The sequence below is a fragment of the Beta vulgaris genome, chromosome 6 (assembly GCF_026745355.1).
Source record: "Beta vulgaris subsp. vulgaris cultivar EL10 chromosome 6, EL10.2, whole genome shotgun sequence".
In the NCBI taxonomy this organism is placed as follows: domain Eukaryota; kingdom Viridiplantae; phylum Streptophyta; class Magnoliopsida; order Caryophyllales; family Amaranthaceae; genus Beta; species Beta vulgaris.
In genome coordinates this window covers 49,438,817-49,459,747 of record NC_079207.1, presented here as the reverse complement: position 1 = coordinate 49,459,747, position 20,931 = coordinate 49,438,817, and the positions used below count along the sequence as shown (strand labels likewise).

Sequence of the window (20,931 nt, the reverse complement as noted above, 5' to 3'; positions counted from 1 at the left end):
GGTAGGGGCCTGCGGGGGGTGGGGGCTGACAGGGGGCCTGCGGGGGGTGGGGGCTGACAGGGAGCCTACGAGGGGTAGGGGAAGGGGGTGAGGGAAAGGGTGGAGGTTGCGCCGTAAATGGTGTGGGGGCTGCACGGTAAATGGTGGTGGGGGCACATGTGGTGTGGGTGTGGTGGTGGTGGTTAGAGTTGGACATTAGGGTTACAGAGTTAGGTTAATTAGGTATTAGGATTAGGGGGTTAGGGGGGTGGGAGGGGTTAATTAGGTTAATTGTGACAAAATTGTAAATAATGTAAATGGCGAGTTAAGATCTGTTAGAAAAAGGGTAGTTGGTGAACGTTTTGGGAAACTCAGGGGTATATGGTGAATTTCTGACAATTCGAGGGTATATGGTGAATTTCGTGATTTGTCGGAGTTGTATGGGGAAAATCGTTTTTTTTTTATTTATTATTTTCTCTCTTTTCTCAAATGTAGAATCTAAATATTATTATTTTGACACCAAATGTGACATCTAATTAAACAATTAATATATATTTTTTTTTTCTTGATTTCAAATAGGGAGAACAAAATAGAAATTAAAGGAGGGAGTGTAAAACTAAGTCTTGGCTTTTGAAGATAAAAAAAAATTAGAGTCGTCTTTAATAGAAAGTATGATAGTTTGGTCTATTTAAATAGGAACCGATTTTTGTTTACCAAAATGGAATCCAAGCCTATTGTGGCTGAGCTCACTCTACTCCCAAAAGCAAAAACAAAAAATCTCGTTGAACACGGTTTCCTCTGAAGTCTTGATGGCTTCAATCATGAGAGCAGCTGCAACTGCAACAGCAACAGCAACAGCAACTCCTAGCTCCCCTTTCCTAAAATCTACCTCAATAAATCATTACCATAACTACCTTATATTTACTAATTACGCGCCAATTCTCTCACCTCATCAATTCAAATCTTTATCTCTTTCCTCCTCATCTTCATTTAGACTAAATTGCCGGGGCACAGACATGCGGGACGATCATTCTCTCACCACCATGGCTGCTGCATACTCCGTCCTCGGACTCGAACCCGATTGCTCTGCTGCCCAACTCAAGGCTGCTTTCAGAGCCAAAGTAAGCCATTTCATCACCCTTTATTTTTAGTTGCAGTATTAGCTATCTATATATTCATCCCAAATCGGTGATACTGTAATATTATGATTGGTTAGCTAGATTACCGAAATGTCAAGTGATTTTGATCTTAACTCATCACCTTCTGGATAGTTTTTTAGGTAAATTGGCGTTGTTTATTATGTTGATTAGTAAATTTGAATACTCCATCGGTTCATAGTTTATTTGACTTGAATATTAGTCAATGCACATCTTTGACGATTAATATGTATAGTTACGTATTAGTAATAAATTATAAATTTTTATATTAATAAGATACTCATTAAGATGAATTAACTGACAACTTATCTGATTATGTTTTTTCTTATATATTAGGTGAAATTTAGAAGATTCTACATATTCTAAATAGTGTCAAGATTCCAAATAGGAGCATCAATGAACTGAAGGAGTAATCAAATGGTGTTATCTTTTTTCAATGAACTAGGTATTACTAGTTTATTTGGAACATTAGACTATATTTAAGTTTAAGAAGTAATTGTTATAAGACTATATCATAATCTATTTGTATATTTTCCTTGACCAATGCAAAAGTGGTTTTAATTCCAAAAATATGCCCAAAAAAAAAAAAAAAAAATTTCCTGCCTACCGTCCACGTAAGACGGCACGCGAGATTTTTTTTTTTGTCGTAAAACCGCTACTTGAAGTAGCGGTTAATTTTTTTTATTTTTTTTTATAAACTGCTACTTCAAGTAGTGGTTTACTGAAATCCCCAACTCCAGAGTTTGATATGTGCTTGCAACATTTTGGCCAAGTAAACCACTACTCAGGGTAGCGGTTTATATATATAAACCGCTACTTGAGATAGCGGTTTATGTGTATAAACCGCTACTTAAAGTAGCGGTTTACGTGTGCAAAAACAAAAAGAAAAAACAGTTTCTCGCGTGCCGTCCCACGTGGACGGTATGCACGGAATATTTTTTTTTGACATATTTCTGGAATTAAAACCCACTTTTGCATTATTCAAGGAAAAAATTCGATTCTATTTGCAACATTAGACAATAAATTCGTAGTCTATTGATGGTTAAACTCTCATTTTTCATGTCAAAGGTTATGTGTTTGATACCTTGCATTTGCACTGGAAGCTTGAGGAGAGCGCCACGTAGCATATAGTCTTACTTAGGAATGCCGTTTAATATGTTATCTGGATTAGAGATATTAAGTGTCAAAATATATCACCTTTGACTATAAAAAGATAACTGATTTGAATAATTTGAGGAGCTTTCAGTTGTGGACAGGTGAAGGAATTTCATCCTGATGTGAGGAACAATCAACACAATACTGATTTGATGATTCGTCGTGTGATTCAAGCGTATGAGGTAACGTGAAGCTATTTGATGAAGTTTGCTTATGAATAGACACGAAAAAACAGTAACAGAAGTGTTAAGTTCTTTTAAACATTGGTTGTAGGACTAATAGATATTGCTTCCTTTTTTCCTTTCCCTATGAATTCATAGTTTTGCACCTTATATGTCTAGTGAGAAAATTCTAACGGATTCAGGTTTATGGATTTTGGTGTTGACTTACTCGGAGCATTAATCTAGTTCAAATACATATTTGTACTCTTGAATACTAAATCTTAATGATGATGCAGATTCTCTCCAACATTAGCAGGTCAGAGATAATTGAAAGGTAATATTCTCTTATTAGTTCTTATATGTGGATTTAGTTCTGTATGTATCAAATGGATATTGCATATTGGTTTGTGACATTGTATTGTTGCTTCAACTTGCTCCCATTCCCCATGTAATGCTTAAGTTTTCATGATATCTTTTCTGTATCGGCTTGCATCTTCTTATTAAACGGTCAGAATTTTATCAGTTGTGTTCTGGTTTTGCAATCTCAACAGGTCAAGCATGTCAAATTTTCATGCTTAATAATTTATACTGAACCTGTTTAAAATTGTACACTATCGCGAACTTCTTGCACTCTTTCTCTTCCTATCAAAATAAAGTGGACTATTTACATGATTTTAAAGTTTTCTGGGAGTAATTTGAAGTACTTGAAAGCAATATCTCCTTTTACTTTTGGAATGAATTTTGTATATACATGCTTAGCAAAAAAGTTACTTTTTGCATTGGTCTTAAACTTATTGAACAAAATACCTACCACAGGACATTATACTTTTTCAGTTTAGGAAAAAATGGCCAACTGAGGTAGCGGTCTTGGCTTGGTGAAGCTGCTACTTCTGTTAGTGGTTATAACTTATAATTTTCATGGACAAGGTGTGAACCTGGGAAATGGGTTTGGGGGTGTGTGGGTGGGTGGGTGTGTGTGGGAGGGGGGGGGGGGGGTTGGAATAAAGCTTAGTAATTTTGTTAGATATAAGTTAGTGGTTTATTACATAAATTAGTTATAGGACTAGGTGGCTTTAATTGACAAATTGCAAACTAAATTAATAGTTCAACTCTAGGCCAAGGTCAAAACAGAAAAATTGTCAACTCTAGAATGGACAGAATTACGATTCGTGGTAAGTTTGGAGCGATCTCCAAATGGGGACTCTTTTTAGCATTATGTAGGAAAATCGTTCTTATTTTTGATAGCTTTGTATGACCAGTATTTTACTGTCGATGCCCTTTGAAATGAAATGTCTGATAGCCTAATGATAAGGAATAACTCGTATACAGTTTGCGGCCTCAAACTGACCACATTGAGGACTTTGAATATTGAATCTAGATATGAATCCAAGATTACATTTCAAGTGCAAAAAGTCTTATTTGGAGTTCTTCCTACCGTTTAAGATCTTTACTTGTTAAATATAAATATGAATCCTGTAACACATTTCAAGTGTAAAAAGTTATATTGGAGTTCTTCCTATTTCTCTTAAGATCTTTAGCTATTGAATGTAAATATGAATCCTAGAATTCATTTCACTAAATTTATACAGGTTTAGTGATTAATCTCATCATTTTCTGCTTAATATTTCATATTAATGTAGCTGTTTTTCTTTCATATTTGTGCTGCAATATAGTATTGATTTTCATCTTTCTAAGCTCATTTTGAGTAGCTTTTGAATCTTGCATTTTGCTTGTTTGTTTGATTTCCTAAAATTTGTATCCCGTGCTAATTGTTTGCAAGTGTATTTGCAGCGAATGTTTAGATCCTTTTGACAATCCAGAATGTGAGGCATTTGATATCTTTGTCAATGAAGTTTTGTGTGCTGGAAAAGGTATGCATAAATTCTTTATGTTGGTAATCTGACTCAGAGTTCAACTTAATTGGTCATTATTTAAATAAAAGATCGTAACCCGCAACCTAGGCATCATTTACTGTCTTCTGGAATATCTGTTGTGTACCTACAACTTAAAGAGCAGATTATATATGGTATCCAGAACCAGCTTATATATAATTGGGATTCTCTTTCAGTCTTTTGATTTGATAATCTGGACCAAGCTTCATGATACACAAGCAAATAGCACTTTCTGCTGCCTCTTCACTTTTAAAGACAGTACACATCTAGGATTGCGTTGTAGGCCCCATTTTGGCAGCCTATTCATGTCTTCAGTAATTTAGTAGTTAACTACCAGATGAAGTACTTCTAATCTGTCTGAAATTTTAACATATTCAGTAGTGCCTGTGTGCATATACGTGTATGTGCGCTTGCATGCGTGTGTGCGTGTGCACTTGCATGTGTGCCTGTGTGTGGGTGGGTGTGTGTTGCACTTGCATGTGTGTCTGTGTGTGCGTGGGTGCGCGTGCTTCTGCTTGTGTGTCAAGGGTGGGTCCGATTGGATATCATAAACAAAACAGATATAGGATTTGATCTCTTCACCAGAGATAAACAATAAATTACATTGATCTAAAGTGCAACATCAACAAGGGAGTTAAACACACTTCAAATGCTTACCAATGAGTTTGGCATAGAGCATTCTCCTGACATTTTCATTTTATAAAAGAAGTATGTTCTTGATTCCATCACGAGTTTTGCATGCGAGATATAAACCTCTCTAGCTTCCAATTAAAAATCACATTAAGCTACACCAACTCAGTCTAGGTGATCCACTCCCATCTCCAACCAAGTAGACCTGATATCCACTTCACTGTCCAACTCTTGGCTTAGTTCACGCAAAATCCTACAAGAGGTATACACACGAGGCAGCCAACGAGTCATGAGGTACTTCGATGTTTCCTTGGTCAAGGAAATTTACGTTTTAGCTACACTGAGTCACTGACACAATCTTAACTGGCTATTGTAACAGTGACTCTGTGGTTTCCCTGTCACAAGGAAATCAAAATACTTGCGACTGTATCCTTCCAAATGACTCCCCTAATTCACATTAGCGAAAGAACACCTGGTGGCCAGTTCTTCTGCTAAGGTAGAATATAAGGCCATTGCTTTCACCATTTTTGAGGTTACTTGGCTAATTTGACATCTCAATGATATTGGTTTGAAGAATCTTGATTCCACTGGTCTCGAGTGTGATACAAAGCCGCACTTTCTGGTGTTGTCAATACTGTTGTGCATGAGAAGACTCAGCATTGTAGAAATTGGTCGTCACTTTGTTAGAGACAGAGTTCAAGCTAGTATGATCACTCTCGTTCACGTGTTTAGTATTGAGCAACTTGCTAATCTCCTCACTGAAGTTCTGCCTGTTTCTCAGCATTGCCATCATTTCTCCAAACAATAGTGCAAATAAGCCTAAGTCGTATCGGCTAACGCGCAAATAAATCAATACTACCCTACACAAACGTAGTATAAGGAAGTAAGGTTCGAATCCACGGAGAAGGTAGGTTTGGCTTGACTAGACGTGTGCTATGGTAACAATGGTGGGGGGGTTTGAGGAATGAAAATTAAACAAACAAAGTAAAAACAAGGAAAATCAAATAATAAACGAGATCTTGGCAATCAATCTTCATAACCAATTCAACCCTTGATCATTGAACAATTCAACACCTAAGTTACTTGAACGCCCTATTGTGAATCATAAGATTCAATCTCCCCTAATGTAGTGGTAAGACTAAGCGAGCGCTCTAATCTTACCCTTAATGGCATAACAACCTAGTCCAAGCGTTCTAGATTCAATTAAGCAATTAGATAACAACTAGGGAGATTTCAATAGGGTAATCTAGCATTCACACAAGCGGTCGAATGCGAAATTTTATGATGATTCTTCTTATACTCAATCATCCACGAGCGTGCAATAATTGGGCATAAACTACAAACCCTAGATAATCTCAAAGCAGACAATTATCTAGATAGTAGAGATTGCAATAAGCAAGAAGTTAATTGATCAAGTTAACTTAAGCACAAAAACAATCAAACATGAAGAACATGAAGAATCATCAACATTCAAGCAAATTAAAAGAAGAATTGAACTCACAAGTTGATTAAAATGGTTGATTCGATTGATACACCAAGATGGAAGATTAGCTCTCCATAATATAAAAGATTACAATTTCTATTTTTATTCTCTCTAAAAACCAGATGAAAAACTATCCAAAACCAAAGGACGAACTATTGTTTTTATCAGAAAAATAGGGGAAGACGAAAAGCCAAATTTCTCGTTGCAGGGCTCCGCGACCGCGGAGGAAAGCACCGCGACCGCGGAGGGGGTCCGCGCCCGCGGTGAAGTCGCGGAGGAGCTCTCGGCTCTTTTCTGCCATAATTCGTCGCGGCCGAAATGAAATCTCCAGCGACCGCGGAGACCTGGCCTTAGCTTCTCATCTCCCTTCTTGAAAATGACTTACTCATACCAAAACTATTCATGAAGCGCGCATTCCACTTCCTTGCTTCACTATGATAACTCTTCAAAGAGTTTCTTCGACATGCTAACTTTCTAACTTGAACTTTCTCCAACACAAATGAGCTCAAATGATTAAAAAGAGCAAATTACAACATAGTAGAGAAAAAGATCAATAACATTACAAAACTTGTGTCAAATCCCATTAGTAAGTAGTGAAAAAGTGTCAAGAATGCCATATAAACATGGCATATCATGAGGTTACTTGGCTAACTTGACATCTCAATGATATTGGTTTGAAGAATCTTGATTCCACTGGTCTCGAGTGTGATACAAAGCCGCACTTTCTGGTGTTGTCAATACTGTTGTGCATGAGAAGACTCAGCATTGTAGAAATTGGTCGTCACTTTGTTAGAGACAGAGTTCAAGCTAGTATGATCACTCTCGTTCACGTGTTTAGTATTGAGCAACTTGCTAATCTCCTCACTGAAGTTCTGCCTGTTTCTCAGCATTGCCATCATTTCTCCAAACTCAGACTTTTTTTTCTCCACTCTGTTGAGGGGATATGATGGTGTCTGGAGTTAAATAGAATCCAGCTGATGTAGTACATTTATATTCATTTTTATTGCTTTATTCTCTTTTGATTTCGATTATCAGCATACATTAATGAAAATTGATTTAAGTTCCCTTGTCTAATCACTTTTATGTATTTGCAGGATGTCCGTATTCATGTGTGAAACAAGCCCCTCATGCTTTTACCTTTTCTTCATTGGGAACCGCACGTGCAACTTCACAAGGTTTGCGAATCTACTTACCTTATCCTTATTATTAGGAGTCAAAGTTCGGTATACAGTTTAGATAAGGGCCTAATCCAATCCGATCAGAACAAAATTTGGATTTCAATTTTCCAATCCAAATTCAAACCGATTAGAGTTTGAATCCGATCCAATCCAATTCGAATTTTCATACTCAAGAATGGATGAAACATCAATCACATAATACTAGCCATTCCAAGTAAGAAATTATGCACAAAAATCACAAACGAAAACAAAAATAGCAAAAGTCATGTATTTATAGCACTTGTTCCTTAAAGTACAAAAAGAGACAAAGAAAGAAAAACAAAAACAAAGCTAAGTAGACTTGTTCCTTGAAGAGAAACAAGAACTAAGTACTAGGAAGGGAAGGGGAATGGTGTTCCTGAACAACTTCTTCTTCAACTACATCCTCCAACTTCTTCATCACCTCTCCATGGTGCTCACCAAGTCGCTGCTTCAAACTTTCAATGGCTTGGGCCATTGTCTACATCTTCTTCTATTGATCAATCACCGTATTACTAAGAACTTTCATTAAACCCATCATCTTATAAGTTTTGGCATCTAAAGTCCAGTGAAGGTGATTATAAAACTTAATCGATCATGTGGTGTGCATGAAGACAAACTTCATTTACCTAGCCACAATCATCTGAAGGAACGTGTTCCTCTCCCTTAGAACCAGAGGCAGTTTGTGGTTTTGGTGGAGGAACTGGGATGGCTTCTTGTGAAGGACCAGCTGTTCCTGGAGTAGAAACAGATGGAGAATTGGTGGTATAAATAGGAGGAAGAAAAGGTGGTGGTGGTGAAAGATCAGTAGAGGTGGTGGAGAAGGGATTGGGACCAGTCATCTCATCCTTTAACTATTCAAAACTAGAAGGAACAGAGAAGGATGAGGGAAAGATGGAAGAGAGTATAGTGTGGGGAACGGAGATTTTTGGTGAGGGTGGAGGAGTTTCTTCCTTAGGAGAGTGATGTTCATGTTCCTCCGCATCATATAGGACTAATGGAGAGTCCTTGTTGGAAGAAATAGAGGCAGTTTGAGCAATTTTCAATCTAGAGCTCTGCTTAACTCTTTTAGGAACAGGAGGGGTAGGCTTTTTAGCTATTGTTTTGCGCCTCTTTGGTTGCTGTTCCTTTGGTTCTGTGGGGGCCGGAACTTGTTCCTCAAAAATGACTTCAGCCAGTTCCTCTTCTACTGCCCTAGGCAGTTTCCTCTTGCTAGAGGAACTGGGAGCAGTTCTCCCTTGAGTTAACACTCCCTATTGCACAGAGAGATCCAAACCATGCAATGTTTTCTCATTGAGAATATTTTCTTGCTTGATTTCCAAAGTAGGTCATTCGGTTGTTTTCACTTTAAAATGATGAAGTAGAGAAGTAATTAAAGCTCCATAACCAACAACACAATTATTTTCAATGCAATGAGTGAGATGTTGGATAAAGAGAGAAGGAAAGTTTATTTGGATGTGATGGTCAAGGCAAAACATGTAACACATATCCAAGAGACCCACTTCATTCCTCTTTTCAGTTCGAGGAATAAGTGCTCTCCAAACTAAGTTAAACAGAATTTTGTGGACAGGAGAGAGAAGGTTATGGTTGATTTTGTTTTGGCCAGAAGTTCCCCCAAAAGATTCAACAATCTTGTCTTGGGGAAAATTATGAGGTTTCTTTGCAAGGAACTTCCAAATTTTTGCCAACGTTTCTTTAGAAAATTTTATTTTCTTCCCCCTTACTTCAGTAGTACAAATTCCATCAGTGTTGGTGATATTTGCACAAAATTCATCCATGGCTAAAGGAACTAAGGCATTGTTAAATGCGTATTCAAACAGGTATTTCATACCCTGTTCCTTTAGAATATCGGTTAATTCATTTAATTTTACCTCTCTTACCCACTCTAATTCGACACAAAAACCTAAAACATACCTTGATTCACTTCTTTCTACTCGTTTCTTGGAGGAAGAAGTAACAATTCCTTTAGAAGGAACAGGGGTAACTTTTTCTTCCCCCTTAGCTTGTTCCGGGGATTCTTCTTCATCATCCTCCCCAATCAACTTTCGCCTTCTCACACTTCTTCTTGGTGATTCTAATTTTTGTTCTTCTTCCACCATGGTTGTTTCTTGAATTTGTTCGTTTTCTAGGGTTTTGGATGGAGATGAGAGTTTTCCATTTCGAGGTTTTGGGAGAATTTGTGTTTTGAAAAGGTGAATTGCGTGAGGTTTTTGCCATTTTGTGAAGTGAATTTGGGATTTTATGTTATGTGAAGAGGTGTGAAAAAGATAAACAATGGTCAAGATGAAGTGACTGAGGAATACGTTTTGGGATGAAAGAAAGAGGATAGTGCATGTAACAGTAGATGAGAAGTTACACGCGGAAAAATAAATAAAAATAAAAGGAAAAAAATAAACGAAAACAGATAAAAGAGAATCATGATTTATTAAATCTGATTCCTATATTTTTGGGATTTTTGATCTTTTATTTTTATGATTTTTAATTTTTGGAAAGAAAATAAGCTTAAGGAACTTGTGCTATAGGAACAACTTATGCTACAATCAAGTTCTTCATATATGCATGTTTTTTAACCTTAGGAACATAAGGGAGTATTATGTGACATTTGTGAGTTGTTTTATTCTTTGAATTCATGTTTATGTTTTAACATCTTAATTTGCAATGGTCTTAGGCAATTAAACACAATATTATTATCACAAAGTAAGCAAATGATTCAAACATGGGGGAATTGAAGGAACAACTACTTAATTTTTTAACCTAACTCAAGCCTTAATTTTTATATCTATCTCTTTGAAAGGCTTAGTTAGTATATCAGCAATCTTGATTTCAGTTTGACAAAACTCAAGTTTAATCAAACCTTTTTCACATTTTCTTTAAAAGTGATGTCTAATATGTATATGCTTACTCTAGAATGATGCACTGGATCTTTGAAATACTAATGCACTTGTATATCACAATAAATAGGAACACAATTAAAGTTTATTCCATAGTCACTAAGTTGTTGTTTATCCAAAGCATTTGAGAGCAACATGCAGCAGCACTACATATTCTGCTTCAGCAGTGGATAAAGCAACTGTGTTTTGTTTCTTGGTACTCCAAGAAACTAAACTATGACAAGGAATTGTGCCATACCTGAGGTACTTTTCCTATTACAAGATCTCCAGCATAATCTGCATCTGCATATCCTTTTAGCTCGAATGTATCACTTCTTGGATAGTAGAGTCCAAGATCATCTGTTCCTTTAAGATATCTAAGAATTCTCTTCACAGCAGTGATGAGACTCCTTTGGATTTGCTTGAAATCTAGCACACAAACCAACACTGAAAGCTATGTCTGGACGACTAGCAGTTAGATACAAAAGTGAACCAATCATTCCTCTATATTTTGTTTGATCAACACTTGTTCCTATGGAGTCTTCATCTAATCTAGTTGAAGTTCCCATAGGAGTGTGATTTATCTTTGAATTTTCGAGGCCATATTTCTTTAATAGTTCCTTTATGTATTTTTGTTGGTGAACAATTATTCCTTTTCAGTTTGTTTATTTGTACCAAGAAAGAAATTTAACTCACCCATCATACTCATTTCAAATTCATTTCATGAGATTTGAGAATTCTTTGCAAATGTTTCATTGTAGCTCCGAATATGATGTCATCAATATATTTGAACAAGCAAAATGTCAGTTCCTTTAGATTTTAGGAACAAGGTTTTATCACCTTTCCTCTTTTAAATTAAAATCTCTCATACCATGATCTAGGGCTTGTTTTAACCCATAAAGAGCTTTCAAGCTTGTAGACATGATTTGGGAGATTATTTTTTCAAACCAGGGGGTTGTTCAACATATACATCTTCGTTTAGATAGACATTTAAAATGCACACTTAACATCCATTTGATATAATTTAAATCCCATGTAAGCAGCAAATGGAATTAGAATTATAATGGCTTCTAATCTAGCTACAGGAGCAAAGGTTTCTTCATAGTCATTCCTTCTTGTTGATTATAACCTTTTACTACAAGTCTAGCTTTGTTTCTACAATGGTTCCATATTCATCTAGTTTGTTTCTAAACACCCATTTTAAGCCAATTACTTTTTGTTGTTTAGATGAAGGAACTAGATGCCATACCTTGTTTCTTTCAAACTCATTTAATTCAGCTTGCATGACAGTATCCAATCAGAGTCAGTTAAGGCTTCTTCATGATTTCTTGGTTCCATCATTGATAGGAACGCATGAAATGCACAAAATTCCTTAACTGAGATCTAGTTTGCGTACCTTTGGATATGTCCTGATTATGAGTTCCATGGATGTGACTTTTGTTGTCTCCAAGGTTTTGGTTGAAACTCTCTTATAGGAACATGTTGTTCCTCTGAGTTCCTTGAGTGATGAGAACTTGATCAGTTGTTCCTCTGTTAGCCTCGGTGACTCAGTTCCTTCATTTGAGGAACAGGAACATCTTCTCCTTGAGGAACAGGAACATCATTGTTATGATTTTTCAATTTCCTCGTTCCTTTCCTCTTTACTTCTTCTTCTTCTTTGAATCTGCATTTTTCTCATTGGTCGTACAACCCAATCTCATAGTCATCAACCTGTATGCTTGGATTATTTTGTCAGATTCATCAAAGATTACTGTGAATACTTTCTTCAACACACATAGTTCTTTTATTTACTCTATAAGCTTTACTATGTGAGAGTATCCTAAAATATTGCTTCATCACTCCTTGCATCAAATTTTCCAAGATTATCTTTTCCATTATTATGCACATAACATTTGCACCAAATGTTCTAAAATAGTGATATTTGGTTTCTTTCCAAAGTAAAGTTCATAAGGAGTTTTTTAATGATAGGTCTCATCATGGCACGATTAATTATGTGACAAGCAGTATTAACAGCTTCAGCCCAAAAGTTCCTTGGAAGTTCACTAGCAATTAACATGGTTCTAGACATTTCCTCCAAAGTTCTATTTTTCCTTTCTACAACACCATTTTGTTGTGGTGTTCTAGGGGCAGAAAAATTATGATCTAGGCCATTATCTCTGCTTAAGTCATCAAATTTATAATTTTCGAATTCTTTGCCATGATCTGATCTAATTGCATTATTTTATGTACCACTTAAGTTTGAACTCTTTTAGCAAAGACAAGGAACTCATCATAAGTTTCATCTTTACTAGAGAGAAAATAACCCAAGTAACCTAGAGTAGTCATCTACAATACAATACATACCTCTTTCCACTTCTCTTTGAATTCTCATGGTCCACATAAGTCCATATGAATTAATTATAATGGTTTAGTGGTCTTACAATTTTAGATTTGAAAGAGGATCTTACTTGCTTTCTCGTGACATGCATACAAACTTGATCAATATGAAATTTTATGATGGTAATCCTAAAACAAGATCTTTTGATCTAAGTTTTCAAGTAATGAAAAGCTAGCATGTCCTAGACGCTTGTGCCAAAGAAGTGAATCATCTTCAATAACACTAGACAAGTTAAATTGATTTAGGAACAAGGTCAAGATCCACAATATGTGTTTCCCTTTCCTTGTTCCTTCCAAGATAACCTTCTTAGTTTTAATGTTATGATCAAGCATTTTTCTTATCAAATTTTACAATTTCCTTTCACAGAATTGAGAAATACTAATAGATTATGTTTTGACCTTCAACTAAAAATACATTTTCAATGGAGTGTGATGGTGACTTACCACCTTACCCATGCAACTATGTTACCTTTCTTATTTATCAAAATGTTACACTTCCACCTTCATAGGTTGTGAGTGAGAGAAACTTAGTTTTGTCTCCTGTCATGTGCTTGGAACAACCACTATCAGATACCATGTGTTGTTCCCCCTCACTCCAACCTGCAAAAATCAACTAGTTGTTAGTTGTAGGAACCCCTTTTGTGGGTTCCTGTTCTTGACTAGGATTGTTTTGACAACCCATTTTTTTACTTATTTCACATTTTTCCAATCATTTAGATTTTAGTTGACATTGATTTATGTAATGACCTACCTTCCACAATACATACAAATTTATCACTAGGTAGATCAACATATTTCTTTGTCTTGTTCCTTTTCTTGTAGTTTTCAAAACCAAGACCTTCTTTCCTTTTTTGTGGTTTCTCAATCCACTTAGGAACACATGATTTTGCCTCTGTTCCTTGCGACAACCAGTTCCTTTTTAAGATTACAGATCTGTTCCTTTAAAAAATTTTTTCTTTATTCAATTTTCAATCTCAGATCTGTATCCTTTCAAAGGGGTTGATCTTATATCAAAGGAACTCAGAACAGGGACAAATTCCTTCAAGTGTGAAATCTCTAAATTAATTAGATAATTTTCATTTTTCAAACTTTCATAATATTCTTTGATTTTTAAGTTTTTCAAACAAATCAAAGAATCTAGTTTCAACATCTGTTCTCATTTTCTTAAGCCATTCTATGTGTTCTTGCAGACTTTAAGGCTTGTTCCGTTTGTTCACGTTTTTACGTTCATCTCTACATTCAAGAATTGCATCATAAAGAAGATCATATATTTCAGGCCTAGTTTTCAATCTAGTCTGACTCAAGTCCATGTTGACTTACCTCACATTTTCTTCATCTTCTTTTTCTCATGTTTGCCATGAGGCAAAGTTTGCTGTTTTTCAGTTTGTTGTTCCTCTTCTCTTCCGTCTCTGAATCTCCCCAAGCAGCTATCATAGCTTTGCGCACATTTGCCTTAGAGAAAGGTGCTTTGATTCTTTGTTCCTTTCAGCAAAGCGTTCCTTGTTCCTTTCTTTGGTTTTTCATTTTCCCAAAGAGGACATTCCTTGATGAAGTGATCTGTACTCCACATTTATGACAAGCAGCTTTGTTAGAAAATTTTTGTTTTACCTTTGAAGTTTCCTTCTTCATGTTCCTGTACATCTTTCGAAATTTTCGAACCATGAGGGCTGCTTCTTCTTCTTCGAGTCGAATCATCTTCATCATCTGCTTTGAGAGCAATTGATTTTGATTTGGAGCTTTCACCATATTCAGTATCAAGGTGAAGCTCATGAGTCATAAGTGACCCTGCCAGCTGTTCTAATTGAACTTAGTGAAGCTTTTGTTTCTTGAAAGAGTGACTTTAGCCATCCATCTGTCCTTAGGAAGACTCCTAAGAACCTTTGAACCTGTTCCTCAGATGAAATAAACTTTCCAAGAGAAGCCAACTCATTAATAATGTTAGTAAAACGAGTAAACATGTCTCGGATGCTTTCTTAGTTTCATGCAGAACAGTTCATATTGATTCATAAGTAAATCAATTTTGATCTTTTAACTTCATTAGTTCCTTCGTGGGTTACTTCTAGTAAATCCCATATTTGCTTTGCGGATTTGCATCCATGATCCTATTATGTTCATGGGGTCCAAGTCCACAATGCAATATTTAATAGCCATGGCATTTACTTCCATTTTTTAAAATCAGTTTGTCATAATCAGAGAGGGTTTAGAGTTACCTCATTTTTGTCATTTGTAGTTGTGACTTCGAAATCACCAACTTCAATGACTCTCCATACCTGATAGTTTTCAGCCTTATGAATATCTCCATGCGGTTCTTCCAATAGTTGTAGTACTTCCCATTGAACATAGGAGGCCTTTGAGTGAGAACCTTCTTCAAGTTTCTCGGTGGTATTCATTGTTCCTTGGATCTTTTTCTCAATAGGGTTTCCTATCTTACGTGAGTTGCTGCTCTGATACCAATTGTTATTTCCCTAGGAACACTACAAGAGGGGGGTGAATTGTAGGTGTAGAAATAAACGTAACTTTTTGCGGAAATTAAAACTTAAACGAATAAACAAGCTAAAGGAACACAAGGGATTTTTACGAGGAAAAACTTCTTGGGCCCAACAAGAAGAAACAACCTCGACCACTAGGGATTTTAAACTCAACTCTTTCACTAATTAGGCCAAACAACTTTGTTACAACCTAATTCTAACTCGAGCCACACCTTGAGTTCCTAAACTCAAGTTCCTGAGCCACTGTTCCCTTAACAGCAGTTCCTCTCAACTTCACTCGAAGTTTTCTCACTCTAGCTTTACTCAAAGCTTCTCTCTTACAGAACTTCACTCAAAGTCCCTTACCCCAAAAACCAAAATACAATTGATCGAAATAAGCTTAGTGGAATTAGAGTAAGAAAGCAAAGAACAAATGGCTATTATGAGAGGATGAAGGCACAGACACTTTAATTAGTTAAACGCACTAAATAACTTAGTCAGACACAATTTGGAACTTTAATTAGACATTAATATTTATAGTGGTAGTAATTTCAAACGTGGGAATTAAAACATGTATGTGTGAAAAACTATTATCCCATGATATTCCTTACCCCAAGGAACACGTTCCTCACACACCCCATGTTCCCATGATTACTGTTAGACGTGGGAGTGTTTTTAGTTACTGCTCCTCAATTATAGCAACCACTTTAAGCATTACTCGAAAATCAGGTTAATTAAAAACATATTAATTATTAAATCTGAAATTAAATCATTTTAATAAAAATATTATCTTTAAATTATTTCCGTAAAAACCGAATAATATTTTTATTATCTTTTGAAAAATAAAATCTTTTCCTTAAAAAGATTTTCCATAAAATCAGATTTTTCCTTAAATAAAACGGTTACCTACATTCTAGGCATAATTTTCTCAACTGCCATCAATGTACCGTTGTAATGCTTCAACCTAAGTCTAGTTCCTTTTAATTTTTAGTTCCTTTAACTCATAAGTTTAGTGTCAATTCGTCTGTTACTTACCAAGGAACAAACTATCATTCTCAAACAAAAATTGCCACAATTCCTTACCATCTTTACTCGTTTCTTTACAATGGAACTAGAAATTAAAAGCCTCGCTTTATTCTTCTTGCTCCAATGCTGCGCCAGTATAAAATAGAGAAACATCTTCACTTAGTCTTCAAAATCCAAACTTGATTTCTTCCTCGACTTAGTATTCTCTTTGTTCCTTTCAATGATACCTTGAAATTCACTCACTTAAATAACTCGTTAGTCCAGTACTTAGTTTGCATCTTTGTTCCTTTGTCATCATCAAAACTAGGCTTCAACACGTGGGTTCCCTAGAAGGAATCAGAACTTTAAGCCCTCAACTCTTCCTATTTACAAAGGCTAAATCCTCGACTTTGGACTTTGGACTTTGGAGGAAACCAAAAAACATTTTAGAAGCAAGTTCTATGAGTTATTTTGGGCTCGAATTCCTAGTGCGTTTTTTGTTTCAAATATTTCACAAATCCTTGAGAAACTAAGCAAAATAAAATTAGAATAATAACCTAATAAGGACGGAGGGAGAAAGAGGAAGTGGAGAGAGTTAGAGAGAAAGAAGGTAAGGACATAAAGAGAAAGAGAGCAAGTTAGAGATCTTTTAGGCGGAATATCAGGAAAGTAAGGAATAAGAATTCAAGAAGGTGCGTGACTTTTTTGTTTTAAAGTATATTACTTACTTTTGAAAAAATAATTGGGGGCTCCTAAATATGAGGCCCCTGGTTTGAGTCCTATTTTGGATCGATTCTTCCGTGCTCCTTCATATCTTAGGTTAACCCATTATGTCTCACCATCATCGAATTCGAAAAGGAATCCTTGGATTAGTGGATTGTTGATTAGAATTTCCAGTTTTTCTTGTAAAAAGTCTTTAAATCCACTTTGTAGTGTATTCATGATCAAATATTTGAATTCTACCTACTCTCTCAAGCACTCTTCTTGTAATATGAGGCTTGCTATGCGGAGGGAGGTTTTCTACTTGACCCAAATGTTAGCTCTCGGTGAAGTTTTTGTCTTCTTATAGATGCTTTAGGATTACAAGGTTTGAAGATGATCATTGCACCCTCATACAAAGCAAAGCGTGGATTATGTGCTAGGATATACAATGCTCATTTTGCACTTAAAAAGAACATACCACTTATATAAAAGAACACGAACTTGTCTCACCAACTTTTCTACTTTAAGAAAGAACAGAGTACTTAAAATTAAAGAACGTGTAAATATATATTTATAATAAAACATAGGTTATAATGAAAAGAACATATAGTAAATGAACATCTACACTTACGGCTCGTTTGATAGTCGTTAGTAAATTGCGGTAATGAGAATGAAATCTAAGTGTAATTTTATTAGGGAAGCACCCTTAAAATCTCCATGGGGATGCATTTTTTCTCTATTGAGCAATCTCACCCCTGAACTTGTGTTTTTGTCTCCAAGGGGAAACAATTTTCATTACCACTAATTACCACCTACAAGGTGGTATTGGATGGGAATGAAAATTCTAGAAGAAAAGTAGACACTTTTGGATAAATTAATATTACTATGGGAATGAACAATGATATTTTTCACAAATATACACACAAATTTGTACTCATTACCACCATTTATAACCAACTACCAAACATGGCGAAGGTAAAAGAAGCATATACCTTTTAAATTTATGTTTGAAAAAGGAATCTTTAGTTTCAAATTTTAAGGAAACTAATAATAACAATTTTTTCAAAATTATAAGGGGTGTTTGACAATTAGAGTTTTGGAGTAAAAAGAGAGTTTTGGACCACTTTTAGAGTTTTGACTAATCAAAAGCTCTAAAAGAGGTATTTACTAAAAGAGAGTTTTAGAAAGAGTTTTGGGATAAAAACTCTAAAAATAAAAAAGGACATAATATGAGCTTTTTCTTTAGAGGATTAGGTAAAAATATGTTCAATGACTTTTATGCCTCTAGTAATAACACTACCCATGTGTATTAAAATGTCTATAAATGTCATTTTAAACAAACAAATGACAAGAAGCTTTTAGCATTCACTTAATTCTTACCAAACACATTTATAAACAAAAGTTGTCAAATCAGCAGTCAAATCTGATTAATTAAAAGTTAAAACTCTAACAGCAAACTCTAAATTCTAAAAACTAAACTCTATATTCGATCTATTTGTCAAACGTGGCCGTAGACTTCAAAAATAATAAAACAACGTAGTTTAGAAGAAGGTGCACCATATTCTACATGCACTTGGGTACATGTACTTATTTATACATATGAAGCGGTTTCTATTGAAATGAGATTCTCCGTGTCTCTTATGTGTTGACAAAAGAAGAAAAACACTTGACCCACTTTCTTTAACAGTAATTGGGTCATGAGATATAATTTTAGGAAAACTCAATACTCACTACTACATAATTGACATTAAGTAACACCGAAAAATTGTTACTTTAAGTGCTAGAAGTATTACATTAGATAATAGGTAACACTTTTTTAGGTGTTACAACGGCCCGTGTTACCTATGCTTTTAGGTAACACTTTTGAAAACCTATAATAACACTTCAAACAATGTTACCTTAAATTGATTTATATAACACTATTAATACATATGTACACTTTTAAAGTGTTACAAAAAACTTTTATGTAACACTTTTTATAACATTAGTAACATTTTATAGTGTTACCATTAATATGTAGTAACACTTTAATCAACATTGCGTATCACTTTTTATCACCTAATGTAGCATGTCCTGCGTATTAGGTAACACTTTTTGACATCTCTTGTAGCACCTTGTGGGTAATTAAGTAACACTTTTCATCATCAAGATATATATCTATATTGAAAATAAAAATACTAATATGAAAATACAAAATTGATATATAAATCGGCAATTATATTACTTCCTCCGTTTCAAAATAGATGGGATATTGTGATTAAAACGGACTCCTAGGCAAAATTTCATAAGTATGTTTAAGGGAGGTAGATTAAATCTAGTGGTCCCATGTGAAAAGGAGGGAGAAAATAAAAGGTTGGGGACCACATGTGTTTTGCCGCCAGCTTTTTGGAACAAAGGGGACCACTTTTTTTTTTTCCCTCCATATTTTTGGAAGTACATTAACCTTTTACACATTAAACCTTTACAACCAAAACAGAAAATTTTGGGTTCCCTCTCAAATTTGAAACCACTTAAAATTTAAGTTAAGTTTACCACCAGATTTTTGTTTTCCCTATTTAAGGGTTACAAACATTCCCCAAAAAAATTAGTGTTCCTACCAACCAAACTGCTTACATAATTAAGGAGAACATTCTCTCCTACACATTCATTGCACACACGCAGCACTATATTAAGCAACCAAAATCTAAGGCAAAAAAATTCAGTTTGTTAATCTCTTCATCATTTGCTGCATCTGGACAAAATAGATGCAGCACAAGAAATGTACAATGCTGTTGTTGATGAAGAGGACTTGGATGAGTACTATCTACAACTACTTGATGAGATTGTGCCCCAACTTCAACAGTCAAATCTCCTCTGAACCAGAATCTGCTGCACAAGACCAAAACAGAAAAATTAAACCTGAGATGAAGCATGAAAAGAGAAGGAAAGCTGTAGATGAATTGTTAATTATGGAAGAGAACGGAATATTACCATATGGTGCATTGAAGAAGACAGCAGAGAAGTATGGTGTTTCAAGACACACAATAGAGAGATTATGGAACAGAGCATGCAATCAAAGAGTTACGGGTGATGTCATTGATGTCAGGTCAAGGAAAAAGGGAACTGTGGGGAGGAAATCAATGGAATATAGTGAGGAGTTTCTCCAATCAGTGCCACTGAATTTACGCACTTCAGTTAGATGCTTTGCTGGGGCACTTAAAGTGTCTCCTTCAACAATTTATAGACTGCTGAAGAAGGGGAAGCTCAGAAGCCATACAAGTAGTAACCATCCAAGTTTGACAGAGACTCACAAATTGGAGAGGATGAAGTGGGTGCTATCCCACATTCTACCTGGCACACCCACTGTACAAGCAGAGTTTATACACATGGAGAACATCATACACATTGATGAGAAATGGTTCTATTTGAACCCGGATACAAGGAGATTTTATTTATTGCCAAGAGAAGATGATCCATATAGATGTTGCCAATCAAAGAGATTCAAAATTAAAGCTAAGTTTATGGGGGTAGTATCAAAACCAATGTATGATGCTCAAGGTAATCTCATTCATGATGGCAAGTTTGGCATCTTTCCTTTTGTAAGAGAGGTGGCAGCAAAATACACTACCAAAAACAGAGATAAGGGCACTATTGAAACAAAGGCTGTTGAGAGGATCACTCAGAAGGTCATCAGAGACATGATTATACAGAATGTACTGCCATCTATAATGAGTAAGTGGCCTGCTGGTATGTCCAAGGATATATTCATCCAACAGGACAATGCTAGGCCTCACATACAAGGAAATGATGAGGCATTCAAGGCAGCAGCAACTCAAAATGGGTTCAACATCATGCTCATTCAACAGCCACCTCAGTCC

At 35.6% G+C, this 20,931-nt stretch overlaps 1 protein-coding gene across 4 annotated transcripts in view; it reads left to right on the top strand.

Annotated features, from left to right (window-relative positions):
• Positions 1-221: 221 nt before the first annotated feature.
• Positions 222-20,931, top strand: part of LOC104896952 (hypothetical protein) — a 34,717-nt gene continuing 14,007 nt past the window's right edge. Inside the window, exons 1-5 of one of the 4 annotated variants that reach the window (XM_048646631.2) lie at positions 222-1,100; positions 2,393-2,473; positions 2,749-2,786; positions 4,244-4,323; positions 7,552-7,632. In XM_048646631.2, the coding sequence (XP_048502588.1) occupies positions 789-1,100; positions 2,393-2,473; positions 2,749-2,786; positions 4,244-4,323; positions 7,552-7,632 (592 nt within the window). In that variant the 5' untranslated portion in view covers positions 222-788. Of the gene's footprint in view, positions 1,101-2,382; positions 2,474-2,748; positions 2,787-4,243; positions 4,324-7,551; positions 7,633-20,931 lie in introns of all 4 variants that reach the window. The other 3 variants (XM_048646633.2, XM_010683744.4, XM_048646630.2) reach the window with 3 other exon arrangements.